We start from the raw sequence: 20,739 nt of genomic DNA, 5'->3' as shown, positions 1-20,739 counted from the left end.
TTGCAAACATCAGAAATACAACTGGTTCCTCAGAGCCACCTAAGTCCCTCATAATGGCAATAGTAGCTTCTCAATAATAAATTAGCCAGTCAAACTATGTTCTACAGCATGTTAGAAGTTTCATCCTTCTAGTCAATGTCACATTTCAAGGCAAAGTCGATTTATATGTAAGTTAACAAAAGTGCTGTCACTAAAAATGGAGAATTATGTCTAATGCCAATCAGAAATGGAATAAATAAGTATTAGAGGATTTGCAAGTGAAAGCAACCATAGAAATGCTATTATGAGGAAGGAAAATGTATTACCTGCAGAGGTTACAGATAAGACGCTAGAACCCAGAAGAGAAAGAATCTCTGTAAATATTTCCATCAAGTTAATCAAGAGTGGCTGGGTACAGTGGCTTATGCCTGTAATCCCAGGACTTTGGGAGGCCAAAGCGAGCAGATCACGAGGTCAGGAGTTCGAGACCAGCCTGGCCAACATGGTGAAACCTGGTGTCTATTAAAAATACAAAAAATTATCCAGGCGTGGTGGCGTGCACCTGTAATCCCAGCTACCCGGGAGACTGAGGCAGGAGAATTGCTTTAATCCAGAAGGCAGAGGTTGCAGCAAGCCGAGATCGCACCATTGCACTCCAGCCTGGGTGACAGATCATGGCTCCATTTTGAGAAAAAAAAAAAAAAAAGAAAGAAAGTTAATCAGGAGTGAGAATAGGATGCGTTTTTCACCCACAAAAGGAGATGAGATTCATGCATTCTTTCAACATGCATTCCATCAATAGTGAGCACCTGCTCTGAGCTAGGCCCGTTCTAGGTCCCAGGAAATGGGCAACCAACCAGACATGGCCCCTGATTTGGAGCTCACATTTTAGAACAGCTAAATGGACAGTAAACAAGTAAGCAAATTAAGATCATCTTAAATTGGGGGAAGTTCTTTAGAGAAGCACTTCCACAAAGCTGAATCGCATCCTAGACTATGACTGCCAGGTGGTAGGGAAGGTAATATCTCACCTGCCTGTGGATAGCAGTGCTTCCGAGGCCTTGCAAAGTATTTAGTACTAAGATTTCTGTCTTAGGTCAAGTTCCCTAAAAGCAGAGCCTGAGGCAGGGATTGAGTGCATGTAATTCATTCAGGAAGAACTCTCAGGAGATAGGAGTAAGGAAAACAGAATATGGCAGGGAAGGAGCCAAGTGAGATGTGGTCTCAGCTGGAGACCGGCTCCAGTCTGATCTCACAGGGAGCTCCAGAGGATGAACTGCACCACCATGATATCCCAGCCTCAGGTCTTTTGTTCTCCTGTGTCAGCTGGTCCCTGGCCAAGGGCTGCAGACTCTCTCGGGGCCCCAGCAGACTGGAGGAGAAGGAGCATGGTCTGCGGTCTACTCTTTGGTGCACACCCACCCACCTCATCCCCAGCTGACACTGCTGGAGGAGGAGAGGGAAGAGATGTCATCTCCTCCTATGGCAACCTGTGGGATAGCAATGGCCCTTTTCCTGTTGGGTGTAATCTGCTGCCATCTCTTGCTGTCTGCAGCCTGACACAGAAGGGTGAAGGTCACCAGGTTCCACTGACAGGGGTCTTTGTCTCAAACAGCAACCCTAGGACCGCGGCTCCCTTGCAAGATTCAGCCACATCTCATGACTGTCTGCAACACACCCCATGCCTCTGACGGAAGGAACGCAACACCCCATGCTGCAGCCATTTCTGCCAGACTGGGGTCCCTGATCTCAATTTCCCTCTGTAGTCCCTAACTCTGGGTTCTGCAGACACATTTCAGATCCATCCTTAGTACCTCCCAGGAGGCAGAAGCCAGAGGAAATAATCCTTGCCCCAATGCACCTGACCATGCCACCTCACTGCATGCTCTTTCTCCCTCTCCAGGAAAAGTCAAGCTTGTTGAATACTTACCAATGTGCCCACATGTATTTAGTCCCCACAACCACTTCATGGGGCAGCATTATCATCCCCAAGTTACAGACGAGGAAACTGAGGAGAGCATTTATATAACGTGCATCTAAGTGGTGGACAAAGGATCTAACCAGGCAGTGTGGCACCAGAGCACACTTTTTTGTTCTTTAGGGACATGGGGTCTCTCTCTGTCCCTCAAACTGGAGTGCAGTGGCCTGATCATAGCTCACTGCAGCCTTGAACTCCCGAGCTCCAGCAATCTTCCTGCCTCAGCCTCCCGAGTAGCTGGGACTACAGGCATTCACCACCAACCCAGCTAATTTTTTAAAAACATTTTTCTAGAGATAGTGTCGGATCCCAAACTCCTGACTTCAAGCGATCCTCCTGCCTCAGCCTCCCAAAGTGCTGGGATTACAGTCGTGAGCCCCCGCGCCCAGCCCAGAGCACACTTTTTTTTTTTTTTTTTTTTTTTTTTGAGACGGAGTCTCACTCTGTCACCCAGGCTGAAGTGCAGTGGCAAGATCTCAGTCCAGAGCACACTTTTAACCACCACATCATTCTGCCTCTGGGTAGGTTAGTCAAACTCTGTAGCTCATCAGATGTCTGTATAGAGAAAGAGACATCAGTCTCCCCTTCTTCCAAACACCCCCAAATTTTACAAGTGATTTTCTCAGATCCCTCAGCATCAGGAATGGGGATGAGCAGGGCAGCCTGTCCCCCTTCCCAACAGCCCAGCTGATATTCCAAGATTACATCTCATTGGCTCTGACTAGGACATAAGCCCAAAGCTGAACCAGTTGCTGTAGCCATGGCATGCAGCATCCTTGGTCCTCTGGCCAGGCCACAGCCACATCCCACCTCTGGATCCTCGGGTTGAGTCAATACATCTTGAACCAGGCGCGGACTGAAGCTCAAGGGGGAGTCAGAGTAATGTGACCCAGCCCACCAGGAAGTGGGTGCTGAGCAGGCAAGCATTCATCACCCACTGCACACACCAGGGAAGGCTTCTGGTGGCTTAGTCCCACCTGGGGGCAAAGAAAAGAGTGCCTGCTCCGTGCCAAAATGTGATGCCCAACACTGCGTCTTAAAGCTAGCTGGCTTTGTAATCCCAGCTACTTGGGAGGCTGAGGCAGGAGAATCACTTGAATCCAGGAGGCAGAGGTTGCAGTGAGCCAAGATCACACCATTGCACTCCAGCCTGGGTGAAAAGAGAGAAATTCTGTATCAAAAACAAACAAACAACAACAAACAAAAAAAACAAAAACAAAAACAAAAAGAAGCTAGCCGGCTTAATCCTCACAAAGATGCCATCTACTTTTTGGCATTCTACAGGTAGAAACACTTAGACACTGGGAAATTTTAAAACTCACCACCAGCTGGGCGCGGTGTCTCATGCCTGTAATCCCAGCACTTTGAGAGGCTGAGGCAGGAGAATTACTTGAACCCAGGAGTTCAGGACCAGCCTGGGCAACACTGCGAGACCTCATCTCTACAAATATTTAAAAAAAAAAAAATTAGGGCTAGGCACGGTGGCTCACACATGTAATCCCAGCAGTTTGGGAGGCCAAGGCAAGTGGATCACTTCAGCCCAGGGGTTCGAAACCAGCCTGGCCAACAAGACAAAACTCTATCTCAACTAAAAATATAAAACTTAGCTGGGCATAGTGGCACGTGTCTATAATCCCAGCTACTTGGGAGGCTGAGGCATGAGAATTGCTTGAACCCAGGAGTCAGAGGTTACAGTGAGCTGAGATCATGCCACTGCACTCCAGCCTAGGTGACAGAGTGAGACGGTGTCTCAAAAAAAAAAAAAATAGGTATGGTGGCACATGCCTGTGGCCCCAGCTATTCAAGAGGCTGAGGTGGGAGGATCGCTTAAGCCCAGGAGTTCAAGGGTGCAATGAGCTATGATTGTACCACTGCACCACTATATATACACATATATATATGTGTATGTATATAGGTGTGTCTATATATACACATATATATACATGTATAGGTGTGTGTATATATATGTGTATATATATAAAAAACACACATGCACAGATTCACCACCACCAAATCAGAAATTACCGTCTCCCTCTATTCTAAGGAATTATTTTTCATTTTGCCATCTCTGAAGTTGGAATACACCTTACAATCACTGGAATGTCACAGTCTCGTTGGCAGCATTTTTCTGCTTAGTAGCCCATAAAATAATAGTACATCTTGTAACTAACAGTGTTGTAGATGCTATGAGATCCTGGGGAAGCCCAGAATCTAACTCCACCCTGTCTGACTCCAAAGACCACATATTTTCTATGCCTTTGGACTGGGGCACAGATGTAGACAACTCGAGCTTTGCTGATTGTGAGAAAGGTATGAGAAATGGCCCTGATGGAATTTTCTTCTTGTACTTGCAGGGGAACAAAGCGGCATCATTCCACTATTCCAGGGGAAATGCTAAATACGAGGGTGATGCTGTCAAGCCGTCCCTGGTGGAGTCCTACACTCACCCAAACAGCAGCGAGACAGAGTGGAGGGAGAACTTCGATACCATTGTGAACTGGTTCACCAAGGAAGACTTTGACTTTGTGACTCTGTGCTACAGAGAGCCAGATAACGTGGGACATCGATTCGGGCCAGAAGCAGAGAACAGGAAGTTGATGATTCAGCAAATCGACAGGACCATCGGGTATCTGGTGGGAGCCACAGAGAAGCACAGCCTGCAGAGCACCTCAGCGTCATCATCACATGAGACCATGGGATGACCACTGTGAAGAAGAGACCCAATGTCAACAAGATCCCCTTGTCCAACTACATCAAGTTCAGGGACTGGATCAAGTTTGATATTGTGGGCTACGGTGGCTTTGGGATGCCCCTACCCAAATTGGGGCAAGAGGAAGCCCTTTACCAGGCACTGAAGAATGCGTACCCTCACCTCCACGTCTACAAGAAGGAGGAGTTTCCAGAACACTTCCATCTCGCTAAACATGACCAAGTTCTGCCAATCGTGATGTATGCCAACTCTGGTTACGGTATCAATGGGGTAAGTTCATTCTAAAATGAATAAAGTCACCTTGGATCTAGGAGACAACCAGTAGGGAAGGGTGGTTCTGCAAAAATCAAACGTAAGGGCACAGCCAGGCACGGTGGCTCACGCCTATAATCCCAGCACTTTGGGAGGCTGAGGCAGGTGTATCACCTGAAGTCAGGAGTTTGAGACCAGCCTGGCCAACATGGTGAAACCCCATCTCTACTAAAAGTACAAAACTTAGCTGGGCGTGGTGGCGTGCATCTGTAGTTCCAGCTACTCTGGAGGCTGAGGCAGGAGAATCGCTTGAACCTGGGAGGCAGAGGTTGCAGTGAGCCAAGATCATGCTACTGCACTCCAGTCTGGGCAACAGAGTGAGACCCTGTCTCAAAAAATATAATATAATATAATATAATATAATATAATATAATATAATATAATATAACAAAACAAAATGTTCCCCACCCCCCGCCCAACCAATGCTGCCCCAAATTACCATTATACAAGATTAATGACCAATTCAACTTGACAAGGCTGATTTAAACATAAAAATAAGGCTGGCCATGGTGGTTCACACCTGTAATCTCAGTGCTTTGGGAGGCCAAGACAGGAGGACTGCTTAAGGCCAGGAGTTCAAGACCAGCCTGGGCAACATAGGGAGACCCCATCTCTACAAAAAACAAACAAATAAATAAATAGCCAGACATGGCGATGCATGCCTGTATTCCCAGCTACTCAGGAGGCTGAGGTGGCAGGATTTCTTGAGCCCAGGAGGTCAAGGCTGCAGTAAGCTGTGACTGCACCACTGCACTCCAGCTTGAGCAACAGAGCAAGACCCCGTCTCTAAAAATAAATAAACAAATAATAGAAAATAAACACCAACTTCATTATTCAAAATTGTGCATAGCGCTTCACTAAACATTGAATAGCAGTTCTTTCATTTTGCCTTCCCAACAACCCTATAAAATTCCACCATTTTAAAGAAGAAATCAAAACCTAGAGAGAAGTGACTTGAGATTAAAAATGTAAGGTTGGGCTGGGTGCAGCGGCTCACACCTGTAATCCCAGCACTTTAGAAGGCTAAGGTAGGTAGATTGCTCGAGCCCAGGAGTTTGAGACCAGCCTAGGCAACACAGTGAAACACCATCGCTACAAAAAATGCAAAAAAATGTAGCTGGGCGTAGTGGCACGTGCCTGTGGTCCCAGCAACTCAGGAGGCTGAGGTGGGAGAATTGCTTGAGCCCCGGGGTGTTGAGGCTGCAGTGAGCCATGATCACGCCACTGTGAGACAGGAGGTAGGACTTGACTCCACGGGCAGGGCTTGGACACCAGACCAAATTGAGGACTAGTTAAAACGGCTGGGGCAGAAGCAGCTTTCCATCAGACATGCCCACCAGTGTGCCATGTGAGTTTACTATTGCCATGGCAACACCCGGGAGTTACTGCCCCTTTCCATGGCAATGACCCAATGCCTCAAAAGTTACTACCAATTTTCTAGAAATTCCTGCATAAACTGCCCTTTAATCTGCATGCAATTAAAAGTGGGTATAAATGTGATTGCAAACTCTCTTCCGCTACTCTCTGACCCCAGGGTAGCCCTGCCCTACAGGAGCAGTCACAGGGCTGTAACGCTGCCTCTTCAATAAAGCTGTTTTCTTCTATACCTCCAGCTTGCCCTTGAATTCTTTCCTGGGCAAAGGCAAGAACCCTCATGTATTATTGAGAGGTGACAGCGTGCTGGCAGCCCTGGAGCTCACTCTCGGCGCCTCCTCTGCCTGGGCTCCCAATTCGGCAGCACTTGAGGAGCCCTTCAGCCCACCACTGTACTGTGGGAGCCCCTTCCTGGGCTGGCCGAGGCTGAAGCCGGCTCCCTCAGCTTGTGGGGAGGTGTAGAGGGAGAGGCACGGGCAGGAACTGGGGCTGGGCACGACGCTTACGGGCCAGCATGAGTGCCGGGTGGGCATGGACTCGGTGGGCCCCGCACTCGGAGCAGCCAGCCGGCCCCGCAGGCCCTGGGCAGTGAGGGGCTTAGCACCTGGGCCAGCAGCTGCTGTGTTCGATTTCTCACCAGGCCTTAGCTGCCTCCCCACAGGGCAGGGCTTGGGACCTGCAGCCCACCATGCCTGAGCCTCCCCCCCACCCACCATGGGCTTCTGCGCGGCCCGAGCCTCCCCAGTGAGCACCGCCCCCTGCTCCACAGCGCCCAGTCCCATCAACCACCCAAGGGCTGAGGAGTGCCGGCGCTGGGTGCAGGACTGGCAGGTAGCTCCACCTGCAGCCCTGGTGCGGGATCCACTTGGTAAAGCCAGCTGAGCTCCTGAGTCTGGTGGAGAATTGGAGAACCTTGATGTCTAGCTAAGGGATTGTAAATACACCAGTCGGCACTCTGTATCTAGCTCAAGGTTTGTAAACACACCAATCAGCACCCTGTGTCTAGCTCAGGGTTTGTGAATGCACCAATGGACACTCTGTATCTAGCTAATCTAGTAGGGACTTGGAGAACTTTTGTGTCTAGCTCAGGGATTATAAACACACCAATCAGCACCCTGTCAAAACGGACTAATCAGCTCTCTGTAAAACAGACCAATCGGCTCTCTATAAAATGGACCAATCAGCAGGATGTGGGTGGGGCCAGATAAGAGAATAAAAGCAGGCTGCCCCAGCCAGCAGTGGCAACCCGCTGGGGTCCCTTTCCACACTGTGGAAGCTTTGTTCTTTTGCTCTTTGCAATAAATGTTGCTGTTGCTCACTCTTTGGGTCCACACTGCCTTTATGAGCTGTAATACTCACCTTGAAGGTCTGCAGCTTCACTCCTGAAGCCAGTGAGACTATGAACCCACCGGGAGGAACAAACAACTCCAGACACGCAGCCTTAAGAGCTGTAACACTCAACTTGAAGGTCTGCAGCTTCACTCCTGAAGCCAGCGAGACCAGGAACCCACCAGAAGGAAGAAACTCTGAACACATCCGAGCATCAGAAGGAAAAAACTCTGGACACACCGCCTTGAAGAGCTGTGACACTCACCGCGAGGGTCCACGGCTTCATTCTTGAAGTCAGTGAGACCAAGAACCAACCAGTTCTGGACACATTATGCTCCACTTGGGGGATCCCCTGCCCTGCATCAACTGCACTCTGGCCTGGGTGGCAGAGAGACACACCCTATCTTAAAAAAAAGAAAGAAATGTAAGGTTAAGTGCTGCCCCCAAGCCTGCGTGGGTGAACATTATACAGAGTACACAAAGATCACCAAAAAATTCACCACAAAGGCCTCCTGCCACTGGTTCTCATTTGCCCATATCAAAAAATATGCAAGCCTGTTCCTACAAAGACACACACAGATGCTTGTAGCAAAATTATTCATAATTGTCAAAAGGTGGCAACAACACAAATATCTATCAACAACAGATGAGTGGACAAACAAGTACAGTCCACCCGTGTGATGGAACATTAATCAGCCACAATATGGAATGAAGGGCTGATTGATGCTACAACCTGGATACACTTTGAAACCATTAGGCTAAGTGAGAGAAGCCAGACAAATATTAGATGATTATATATATATATATATATATATATATATATATACACACACACACACACACACACACACACATATATATATGCCCAGAATATGAAAATCCAAAGAAACAAAGTAGATTAATGGTTGCCAGGAGCCAGGGGTGGGGATAGTAGGGGGGAAATAAGTGGTGACTGCTAATGGATACAGGGTTTCTTCTGGGGTAATTAAAATTTCTAAAATTGATGGTGATGATGGCTGCAGAACTCTGTGATTATATTAAAAACCACTGAATTATACACTTTATTTATTTATTTAGAGACAGGGTCTGGCTCTGTTGCCCAGGCTGGAGTGCAGTGGTGCAATCTCAACTCACTGCACCCTCCACCTCCCAGGCTCAAACCATCCTCCCACTTCAGCCTCCTGAGTAGCTGGGACTACAGGCACACCCACCATGCCCAGCTAATTTTTTTGTATTTTTCGTTGAGACAGGGTTTTGCCATGTTGCTCGGGCTCATCTCAAACTCTTGGGTTCAAGCAATCCTCCCACCTTAGCCTCCCAAAGTGCTGGGATTACAAATGTGAACCACCATGCCCGGCCAAATTGTACACTTTAAGTGGGTAAATTGTATGGTATGTGAATTATATTTCAGTAAGGCTGTTACTAAAAAGCAGCTTTAAGGGCCAGGCATAAAGGCCATGCCTGTAATCCCAGCACTTTCAGAGGCCAAGGCAGGAGGATCACTTGAGCACAGGAGTTCAAGACCAGCCTAGTCAATATGGCAAAACCTGGTCTCTACAAAAAACTTAAAAATTAGGCTTGGCATGGTGTCTCATGCCTGTAATCCCAGCACTTTGGGAGGCCGAGGTAGGTGGATCACTTGAGGTCAGGAGTTCAAGACCAGCCTGGCCAACATGGTGAAACCCTGTCGCTACTAAAAATATTTTTTAAAAATTAGCCAGGCATGGTGGTGGGTGCCGAGGCTGAGGCAGGAGAATCGCTTGAACCCGAGAGGTGGAGGTTGCAGTGAGCCGAGATTATGCCACTGCACTCCAACCTGCTGGGCGACAGAGCGAAACTCCATTTCAAAAAAAATAAAAATTAAAAATTAAAAATTAGCCAGCGGTGGTGGCTCGTGTTTGTAGTCCCAGCTACACAGGAGGCTAAAGTGGAAGGATTCCTTGAGCCCAAGAGGTTGAGGCTGCAGTGAGCCAAGATTGCATCACTGCACTCTGGCCTCAGCAACAGAACAAGACCCTGTTTCACAATTTTAAAAACAATTAAGAAACAAGCCTAAAGAAAACACAAAAGCCAATGCTAACTGTGAGACATAAATGAGGTGGTCTATTTTTTGTCAACTACCAACTAACAATTCATGGCAGAAACAAAGCTTAAATGATGCTATAGCAGGGCGCTGTGGCTCACGCCAGTAATCCCAACACTTTGGAAGGCTGAGGTGGGTGGATCACCTGAGGTCAGGAGTTTCAGACCAGCCCGGTCAACATGGTGAAACCCCGTCTCTACTAAAAATACAAAAATTAGCCGGGCGTGGTAGCGGGTGCCTATAATCCCAGCTACTTGGGAAGCTGAGGCAGGAGAATCGCTTGAACCCCGGCGGGGCGGAGGTTGCAGTGAGACAAGATCGCACCATTGCACTCCAGCCTGGGTGACAGTGTGAAATTCTGTCTCAAAAAATAAATAAATAACTAAATAAATGATGCTATAAACCTCGTGTGAGGGAAGACTGCTCCAGGTAGAGCTTGAAGAACCCTTGCTGTGAATAGGAGCCAAATGCGATAATTATGTTTGCAACTTGCTTCATGTTAGCTTGTTGCAACTCCAGAGTATAACAGGTATGAGAAAACTCATGGGGTTACTGTTTAATGTTGGTGGAAATATTCACATTAAAATACAACAGTTTATCACCTAAGGCATATTTTATCCCTCAAGTGGCCCAGAACCCTGTGATTACTGCACGCCAATCCCACGCCCGTAGCTAAGGCCTTGCCAAGGAGAAATTCCACAGTCACCTGGCCTGTTTGTAAACCTGGTTTATGATGTTTTGTAACAGGATATCTTGACAGTAACATGAGGACATTTAACGAGACAAGAACATTTCCCACTGACCAACCAGACAGTTTGAGGGAACAGGATGCTGTGCTCAGTTTAATCTTCTGCTGAACCGACCATCAGGCAGAAAATCCTTTGAGTCAATGCCTCTCACTGAATCCACTTCTCAGATTCCTGTCCACCTGCCTGCTTTGTAGTGCAGAGTAAAGTGGGCCTTCCTTGACTCTCTTCAGGGACCAATGTGCTTGAAGCCATCATGAAGACATTCTTTTTTTTTTTTTTTTTTTGAGAGAGTCTCGCTCTGTCACCCAGGCTGGGATGCAGTGGTGTGATCTCAGCTCCCCACTGCAACCTCTGCCTGCCAGGTTCAAGTGATTCTCCTGCCTCAGCCCCCTGAGTAGCTGGGATTACAGGCACGCATCACCAGGCCCAGCTAATTTTTCTATTTTTTGTAGAGACAGGGTTTCACCATGTTGGCCATGCTGGTGTCCAACTCCTGACTTCAAGTGATCCACCTGCCTCGGCCTCCCAAAGCGCTGGTATTACAGGTGTGAGCCAACGTGCCTGGCCGAGGGCTTTCATTCTTGATGGACTGCTCCATAGCCGCAGAGACAGTCGGACTGGTTTCTTAACCAGAGCGGAGCAGACAGGCAATTTCTTTATCCACCAGGACAAATATTAGACCAACTCTTCAATGTACAGAGAGCATCACATTTCTTATATGCTAGAATATCTGTTGGTCTAAAATATAAATAAATAGTATTGTAGCCAGCCACAGTGGCTCACACCTATAATTCCAGAGCTTTGTGGGGCTGAGGCAGGAGGTTCACTTGAGGTCAAGAGTTTGAGACCAGCCTGGGCAACATAGCGAAACCGCCCCCACCCCCCACCGCCACCTGCCATCTCTACAAAAATTAAAATAATTAGCTGGGCATAGTAGTGTGGGCCTGCAGTCCCAACTACTTGGGAAGCTGATGTGGGTGGATTGCTTGAGCCCAGGAATTTGAGGCTGCAGTGGGCTATGACTGCATCACTCTACTCCAGCTAGACCTTGTCTCAAAAAAAAAAAGTGTTGCAATTGACATTACTTCATCATTTGAAAAGAGGGACAGACAAGAAAGGTATTTGGCATTTACCAAGCAATTACCCAGAATCCTGATCCCACCCTACCCCCACCCTTCCCCTAAAAATGTATGTATATGTTTTTATACCATAAAAAATACATCTATTTGGCTCTGGAACCAGATTGCTTGGATTCAATTACCTGATCTAGCATTTGCTCCTGTTGACTCAATGCAAACAAGCTCTGTAACTCAGTTTCTCCAGCTGTAAAATGGGGAATGGTGCCTTTACTGGGCTGCCATGAGGGTAAAGGAGGGAACGTATGTTTATGAAGCATTCACAACAATTCATGATACATAGTAAGCTCTATATATTTGAGCTTATTATTACCGTCAGTACGATTATCATCATCTTGCTGTTTCCAATGGGTACCCTTTCTACATTCTCTGTCTTAAAGACCTTTAAATCCTTGGTATTCTCTCCACCACCACAGAGAGCAGTGTCCTTGTAGTTTAAATTCTCAAAGACTTCATGGATCCAACAAGCATGACATTAACTAAGGGACAGTTTTCTTTCAGGGGATTGGAATCTAAAATGGCTTTCTAATTGATATTATTTTTCAGAGAATTATAATGTGTTTCAACAAAGGCAGCCATGGTTTTGATAATGTCCTCATGGATATGAAGACCATATTCAGAGCTTTTGGGCCAGATTTCAAGAGGAATCGCCCGGCCACGACTTTTAACAGCTTCCACATCTACCCATTCGTGTGTAAGCTCCTGGGAGTCACCCCCAAACCCACAACGGCTCCCTGGCAGTCACCCAGGAAATGCTCATGAACTCTTATGAACAGCAGCCAGGTGAGACACAAAAGCAGCTGCCAGAAAACTGTCAGCAGAGTCTGCTCTGTCCTGAGATAGAAAAGAATCAAAAAGGGGTCTCATGGTGGGGAGGAGGGAATTCAAGCACAACAATCCTGTTTCCCAGCAGCTTTGGAGCCCCAGGAACAAGATGCCAACAGCTCCAAACAGATAGCACAGGAGGTAGAGAATCCCTCGACCTGCTGGAAACATTTTACATAGTGCCTTTTAGGCAAAGGGAAGGTGCTCTATAGAGAAAGTCGGGCTGTAATCCTTCCAGTCCTAAGGAAATCACTGTCTACGGTCTGCCCCCAAGATGCCCCTTCCAGATACGGAAATCAGCCCTCCTTCAATAGCACAGAAAGCTGTTCATAGGGGAGGAGCAAAACCCTGCTGTTCCCTCGATGCTGAAAAAAGGAGAGGGGAGAGTCTGAAATGAGAATGCAAATTCTCAAGACTTCAAACCCCTTCAATCTGGGTGATACAAAGGAAGAATAAAATCATCTCAGAATTTGCTGTTGCCTTCTTTTGTGGGTTGTTTACAAACACTGGCTATCTTTCCTTTTGCCAGGAGAGACTTGGATACTGTCCAGTGATCTAACGAGCACTTAAAGCAATTACATGCAAAAAGGAGTAATGGGCTGGGCACAGTGGCTCATACTTGTAATCCCAGAACTTTGGGAGGACGAGGAAGGAGGATCACTTGGGGCCAGGAGCTTGAGACCAACCTGGGCAACATAGTGAGACCCTGTCTCTACAATAAATTACCTGGGTGTAGTGTCACATGCCTGTAGTCGCAGCTACTGGGGAGGCTGAGGCGGGAGGATCGCTGGAACCCAGGAGTTTGAGGCTGCAGTGAGCTGTGATTGTGCTACAGCACTCCGATTCCTGCCTTAAAAAAAAAAAAAAAAAAAAAAAGGAAAAGAGGAGAGGGCAGGGGTGATATACATCCTTTCTCTTCTTGTAAGCCACTGCCCATGATCTCCTTGTGAACATACAGAAAGCAGTCCCTTTTGTAGAAAACTAATTAAATGAATGACCAATTCACCAAATTATGGAGGATTTTTCTTCTTTTTAAGTTTTGGAGTTTTGCTACAACTATTTTGTAGCCCCTCCCCTGTCCCACATCCCACTGGGAGCCTGGGATAAGCTGCGTCTGTCAGTTACTAATAAGCAGGACATCCCACAAACAGATTTTCAGCGAATTGGCTTTCAGCAAATTGATCATTTGGCAAAGTGGTCATTAGGCAAATGGGTCATTTGGTGAAGAGGTCATTTAGTAAATCGGTTTTCAACGACTTGCCCTATGAGATTTCTCTAGAGTGAGCATTTTCTTGGGTTAAATGTACATTTCATTTCCATAATGAATACTCACTAGCGGCTAGATGGGAAACTTCCCAGGAAACCAGGAGTAGCCAGAAGAGCCTCTTAATAATCAGGCAATTAAAAACCCTCTGGTTTCTTAACAGGAGGGAGGTACAGAGGGCATCTGCTCTGCAAGGCGCAGTGATCGGGCTCAGCATTGTCACAGGAGCTCTTGCGGTTCTGTTTGTTGCTAGTGTGACATACACAGCCATTCGTCGGAAAAAGGACTGAGTGGTCTTTGGGTCTCCCATAGTTGATCATCATATGTCGTGATAACCCATGACAACTCCTTGCCACATGCCACGGGAGGTCCAGCACTCCAAGAACCCAGCAGCCAGGGCTGGCTTCATGGGCTTGCAACCTGGACAGTCCCACAGGGACACAAAAGAGTCCCCACTGTGGTTTAATAATCTGCCATCACCATCTTGAAATTCTTTATTTTTTAACAAGGGTGGCCAGGGATAGTGGCTCATGCCTGTAATCCTAGCACTTTGGGAGGCCAAGGCAGGCAGATGGCTTGAGCCCAAGGAGTTTGAGACCAGCCTGGGCAACACAGCAAGACCCCATCTCTATAGAAAATACAAAAATTAGCCAAGCGTGTAGTCCCAGCTACTTGGAGGCTGAGATGGGAAAATTACCTGAGCCCAGGGAGGTCAAGGCTGCAGGAGCTGAGATTGTACCACTGCACTCCAGCCTGGATGACACAGCGGAATCTTGTCTAAAAAAATAACCACAAGGCCGTGCGCGGTGGCTCATGCCTGTAATCCCAGCACTTTGGGAGGCTGAGGCAGGCGGATCACTTGAGGTCAGGATTTTGAGACCAGCCGGCCAACATGGTGAAACCCCATCTGTACTAAAAATAGAAAAATTAGCTGGACAAGGTGGAGCATGCCTGTAATCCCAGCTACTCAGGAGGCTGAGGCAGGAGAACAGCTTGAACCTGGGAGGAGGAGGTTGCAGAGAGCCAAGGTCGCGCCACTGTACTCCGGCTTGGGGCACAAGAGTGAAACTCCATCTCCAAAAAAAAAAAAAAACCACAACAACGAGGGCCCCACATGTGGATGAAAACAACAGAAATGTATTGTCTCGCAGGCCTGGATGCTAGAAGCCCAAAATCAAGGTGTCGGCCGGGCTTCGCTTCCTCTGAAATATGTAAGAGAGAATACTTCCTTGCCTTTTCTGGCTTCTGGTGGCCGCCGGCAATGCTTGGTGTTCCTTGTAGATGCATCGCTCCAATCTCCTCCCTCATCACATGGCTGCCTTCTCCCTGTGTCTCTCTCTTCACCTGACATTCTCCTCTTTTATTTTTTTGAGATGGAGTTTCCCTCTGTCACCCAGGCTGAAGTGCACTGGCACAATCTTGGCTCACTGTAACCTCCGCCTCCTAGGTTCCGGTGATTCTCCCGCCTCAGCCTCCTGAGTAGCTGGGATTACAGGCGCCCGCCACCACGCAGTGCTAATTTTGTGTTTTTAGTAGAGATGGAGTTTCACCATGTTGGCCAGGCTGGTCTCGAACTCCTGACCTCAAGTGATCCGCCCACCTCACCCTCCCAAAGTGTGCTGAGATTACAGGCATGAGCCACCATGCCCGGCCCTCATTCTCTTCTCTTATCAGGACGCCGGTCATTGCATCTGCCTCCTCACCAGCAGCCCCCAATCCAGTATGATTCATCATTACTTGATTACATCTAGAAAGACCCTATTTCCAAATAAGGTCACATTCCTGGGTACGGAGGATTAAGATTTCCAATTTTTTCCCTGACTCATTTTTTTTTGAGTCAGGGCCTCACCCTGTCACCCAGGCTGGAGTACAGTTATGTGATTATAGCTCACTACAGCCTCAAACTCCTGGGCTCAAGGGATCCCTTGACCTCAGCCTTCCAAGTGGCTGAGACTACAGGTGCACACCACCATGCCCAACTAATTTTTCTTTTTTTTTTAGTACAGATTCGGTCTCACTCTGTTGAGCAGGCTGGTCTCCTGACCTCAAGTGATCCTCTTGCCTTGGCCTCCCAAAGCACTGAGATTACAGGCGTTATCCCGTGCCTGGCCATCTTTCTACATCTCAGTCATTGCATCATTAGCCTGAGCTGCCCATATTCCTTATTCTGCCCATCCCTGACCAACCTCCTCCTTTAACATAACTTCCATCTCGATATCATGGGGCCTGCTGGGCACTGCAAACAGCCTCAGGAAAGTGGAAACTTTACTTAACCTTCAATTCTATTACAAAGTCCACATTGAACGTAATTTATATTTGAACTATAAAAATTTTCTGTAAGTTGAAACATGACCTATAAAGGTCTCTACACCCTGAAGCAACATTTTAGAAAGAAATCAATTGGTCCTTTTCTGCAGAAACCATTAACCATACGAGAGATAAAGGAAAAACTTCAATGTACTGATTGAACTTCCATGCCCATAGCTTAACTTCTAAAAGGCAACCATTCCATACTGTTAAACTGCCTTAGGTTGTTATTACTATAATTAAAGAGACCCTCAAAGCCAGAAGTTGAATCTTGACTGTAGTTCTTGCACGTACACGCACACTCTTGCAATTGAAACCATTCAGATTGTCCTAATGCTGCTCCCCATAGCAACACCACCTGGAATTTTACGTTTGTTTTTAAGCATCAGTCCTAATCTTCACTTGCACCCAAACACACCGCACCTGTGAGAGCCACGTGACATTTAAAAAAAAAATCCCTTCAGTGAGGCCGGGCATGGTGGCTCACACCTGTAATCCCTGCCCTTTGGGAGGCCAAGGCAGATGGATCATGAGGTCAAGAGATTGAGACAACCTTGGCCAACATGGTGAAACCCTGTCTCTACTAAAAATACAAAAATTAGCTGGGCGTGGGGACGCGTGCCTGTAGTCCCAGCTACTCTGGAGGCTGAGGCAGGAGAATCGTTTGAGCCTGGGAGGCAGAATTTGCAGAAGCCGAGATCATGCCGCTGCACTCCAGCCTCGCAACAGAGGGAGACTGTCTGAAACAAAAAAATCCCTTCAGTGCCTTGATCCTTCCAGATTCAGATCCAAGAGAGATGACATTTGTCCCTCATCCGAACCCGCACACCAAGATAAAGATTTCTTCTGACCGGGCGCGGTGGTTCACGCCTGTAATCCCAGCACTTTGGGAGACAGAGGCGGGCGGATCACCTGCGGTCAGGAATTTGAGACCAGCCTCGCCAACGTGTTAAAACCTTGTCTCCACTAAAAATACAAAAATGGCCCGGCATGGTGGCTCACGCCTGTAATCCCAGCTACTCGGGAGGCTGAGGCAGGAGAATCGCTTGAACCCGGGAGGTAGAGGTTGCAGTGAGCCGAGATTGCGCCATTGCACTCCAGCCTGGGCAACAAGAGAACGAAACTCCGTCTCAAAAAAAAAAAAAGAAAAAAGAAAAAAAGATTTCTTCTGTGCTCATGGCTCAGCTCTGTGGTCTGCTAGGGTCCTTCCTCAATCTGCTTCCAATCTATGGAATCAGGAAAGACTGAACCAACCTAGATTTATTAATATTTTAGTATAACATAATACAGTGTTATTTATTACAGCATTGACCGTATGTGCCCTTTTGCTCCTTGGAGGAAAGGCAATTAATAGCTATTATGTGAGTTAATAAAATAAGCCCAGGATTTATGAGTGTAACAAACCTGTTCCCATTGGTTTTCCTTGTCTCCTGCAGGCAGAGAGCTGATAAAAACAGCAAAAGCAAAGCAGTGCCCCTGGCCCAGTTCTGAAGCCAACCTTCCTTAACCACCCAGACCCATCCCTGGTTAGGACTTGCTGTGGATTATCAGGTGACTCCATCTCAGGATACAGGGACTGAGAGGGTGTATGCAATATCTCAGACCCAGAAACTGTTGATTCTGTCTAAAAACACAGCAATAACCACATCCCACCCTCTTGATTTAAATAAAAGTGTTTGGGGGAATAAAAGATGAACCTTTTTTCTTCTTTGTCAGATCTTGCGCTCATTTGGTTCTGGTGGGGAACAACAGCTAAGAGAGAACAAGTGTATTCAGTTAGAATTAATTCCCCTCTCTTATTCTCATAGCTGAGCAGGGCTCAAGAGCCTCTCATCTGAAAGAGGTAATAAGATTTAATCTGTCTCCTCATCTACCTTCTGCAAGTATACTTAACAAATTAGCTCTCGGGACTCTTCCAAATGGAGTTTTATGAGGGATTTGCTAAGGTAAACGTTTTAGACTTTGAACAGTTCAGATTTCAGGGGCAGTACTGAAATCTGAACTGTGTTGCTAACTGCCCTGCCTTTCCACTCAAGACACAATAACTTTGAACTAAATTAATTATATTTTTGTTGTTTTCCACTCTGTCCCCACGTCTATATCACCACCACCCCCAATCCCACCCCGCAGGAGCTAACTCCTCCTTCCTGTCCCTGCAAGATCAAAACTCCTGCAAGCCCCGCTAGCTCTGTCTGCTCGCCTTCGTGGCAGATATCGCTATTGTACTTTTATACTCATTTGTGTGATAAATACTTCAATGTCCACTTCTTCCACGAGCCCCGGAGCCCCTGGAGGGCCTGGACCACACCTAATTTTTCTCACCGTTACATCTCCCTTGTCAGGTACATGGTAGGCGCTTAATAAGTATTTGGTGAACGAATGGCTTGTTTGGTGACAGTCCAAAGGCTGGGGGACAGAGGGAAAGCTCCCTCCTTTCGGGCCCCAGACGGGTGGCGCTGATGGAGAGGAGGCTTAGATAAGGCCTCCAGGACCGAAGCGCGCACCCGTAAGGCCCCTGCCAAAAAGACCTTCCTGAAGGCGGAGGAACTGCGAGAGAGCCTACGTTGGCCCAAGGCCTGACCCGACGTTCCCAGGGACCGTCGCCCTAACCGGCCCCGCCTCCCGGTCCCCAAACCCGGACTCGGCCCCGCCCTAAGCTCCGGATCCTGGGGACCGCCCCTGGCCCCGAGTCGGCAGACCGTGGCCTCGCTGCTGGGCCTGCCTCAAACCCTCCACAGGTAACGCCTCCCGAACTTGAGCTACATTCCGATCCCCTCCTCAAACCCCTCCCCGTTTCCCACGCCCTGGACCCCTCGCTCCGTATCGGCCCCGCCCCAAGCCCAGCTAGGTCTCCGCCCGTGAGCCCAGCCCCGACCGGCCTCCCAGTCCCTGGGTCCCTCCCGACACCGGCCCCTCCCTAAGCTCCGCCTCCCAGGGCCCGCCTCCTGAGCGCAGCCCGCAGCCCGGACTCGGCCCCGCCTCCCGGACCCTGGGCCCCTCCCACGTCGGCCCGTCCTAAGCTCCGCCTCCCAGAGTCCGAGCAGCGCCTGGCCACGTGCTACGACATAGTCAACGTCCCGCCCCGGCCCCGCCTCCTGAGCTCTTCTCTGGGTCTGGCCTTAGCGCTGCCCTAAGACCTGTCTCCTGTGCTCTGCTCCGAGTCTCGCCTCCTGAACCCAATGGCGTTTATCCCTGCCCTAATGCCCGCCTCCAGGACTCTTATCCTGCCCCCACGCAAGGCCCCGCCTCCAGGATGCCACCAACCTGGACGCTTCTGAAGCCCAGCTTCCAGGATCGCCCTATCCTGGCCCTGCCCCAGGACCCGCCAACCTGGACTCTACCCAGGACCTGCCCCAACGACGCTTATCCTGGCCCCACCCCAGGCCCCGCCCTCATAACAACCATCCTGGCCCCGCCCTAGAGTCCGCCCCCACGACGCTCCTCCTGACCCCCGGGGGACCCCCCCCGGGGCCCGCCCCCTCTCTGCCCCCGGGCACTGCCCTGGGCCCGCCCCCTCTTCAGTCCAGGCCCGGCTTCCGCCCGGTCTGCCGGCAACGCTGCGGCCCCGCCCACGTCATGGCGCCCGAGGAGAACGCAGGGACCGAACTCTTGCTGCAGAGTTTCGAGCGCCGCTTCCTGGCGGCGCGCACACTGCGCTCCTTCCCCTGGCAGGTGGGCGGCAGGGCGAACGGAGAGGCTCGCGGGGCTCGCGGGAGTCCAGGGGCAGACGGGACGGGTCTCCGTGCTGAAGCCCCTGACGCTCCCGCCACGTGAGTGCCTGGGCTCCCGCCGGTCAGGGCCGCGCGACCCGGTCCCCGTCCCTGGGGCCTGGCCAGAGTCGCTCGCACCCCTCCTGCGGGGGAAGCTGGGGGCGTCTCCACAGCCTTGGGGGGCAGACGCGCGTTTGGTGTGTGGTACAGTTCACGATCATTTTCACGACTTTTTAAAGGCAGTAATCGTTCTGGTCACTGGGACACAGCTGCCCTCGCCCATTCTAAAAAGTCAGCGCCCTCAGGACCGCGGGTAACCACCTCCTCCTGAGCGCGGTGCCCAGGTCACAGTCTGTCCCTCGTGGCTCAGTGTTCTCATCTGTATGTCGAGCACTGCACAGAATCGGCTCATGCTCTGAGGCTGTCACGCCTGTGATGGAAGAGACAGAGAAGGGGGTGGCCTCTCCTCGCCCTGGGGACCTGCCATTCTCAGCACAGGCGCATGGCAGGCAGCAGCCTCCCTTCTGCCAGCAGAGGGGCTTAATGCACCCCGCTCCATTTGTAATTCATGTGCGGTGAGCTCACTGGGATGAGTCAGTTTGGATATATATTCCTCCCTGGGTCTGCCCCATTTTATGGGGTGTTGCTTAATCATTTGCGTTATTCCACTGACATAAAATATTTGCACTCAGAGATCATTTCTGGTCAGGAGAAATTCATGCATTTTTAACCCAAAATAGAAACCTTCATAAAAGCATCATAGGTCTCCATTCAATATTGACTATAATTGTTCACATGCCCACGCTGAATGCTAACTTGGGCTCACACTCAACACCCACGAGGTGGGTACTATTATTATCACTCACATTTGACCAGAGGGATTGTTTGATTAGGGTGCAGTAGTTGAGAGTTCAGACTCAGGAGACAGCCTGTCTGCTTCGAATCCTGGCCCAGCCCCTGGCCCTGTGTGACCTTGGGCAAGT

At 49.1% G+C, this 20,739-nt stretch overlaps 1 protein-coding gene and 1 long non-coding RNA gene across 6 annotated transcripts in view; one reads left to right on the top strand and one right to left on the bottom strand.

Moving 5' to 3' along the window:
* Window positions 1–2,384: 2,384 nt before the first annotated feature.
* On the bottom strand, window positions 2,385–19,399 carry LOC107968781 (uncharacterized). 3 transcript variants are annotated; one of them, XR_010152258.1, is made up of 7 exons: window positions 19,311–19,399; window positions 17,744–17,798; window positions 13,202–13,325; window positions 11,776–11,868; window positions 7,948–8,086; window positions 4,405–4,662; window positions 2,385–3,107 (listed from the first exon to the last, which is right to left on the bottom strand). It is a non-coding gene; the product is annotated as an uncharacterized LOC107968781 (long non-coding RNA). The 3 variants fall into 3 exon arrangements; XR_010152257.1 differs by lacking the exon at window positions 19,311–19,399 and adding an exon at window positions 18,369–18,454; XR_010152259.1 differs by lacking the exons at window positions 2,385–3,107; window positions 4,405–4,662; window positions 19,311–19,399 and adding exons at window positions 5,642–5,765; window positions 17,451–17,490; window positions 18,369–18,802.
* The window catches only part of EEF2KMT (eukaryotic elongation factor 2 lysine methyltransferase), a 13,689-nt gene continuing 12,336 nt past the window's right edge, over window positions 19,387–20,739 (top strand). For 2 of the 3 annotated variants that reach the window (XM_016929370.4, XM_016929371.3), the window contains exon 1: window positions 19,559–19,718. In XM_016929370.4, coding sequence (XP_016784859.1) covers window positions 19,623–19,718 — 96 coding nt within the window. In that variant the 5' untranslated portion in view covers window positions 19,559–19,622. Of the gene's footprint in view, window positions 19,719–20,739 lie in introns of all 3 variants that reach the window. The other variant, XM_016929369.3, reaches the window with a different exon arrangement.

The sequence above is a fragment of the Pan troglodytes genome, chromosome 18 (genome assembly GCF_028858775.2).
Source record: "Pan troglodytes isolate AG18354 chromosome 18, NHGRI_mPanTro3-v2.0_pri, whole genome shotgun sequence".
NCBI classification, from domain to species: domain Eukaryota; kingdom Metazoa; phylum Chordata; class Mammalia; order Primates; family Hominidae; genus Pan; species Pan troglodytes.
Note: the sequence above shows the minus strand (reverse complement) of the source record. Positions and strands in the feature narration are given on the sequence as shown.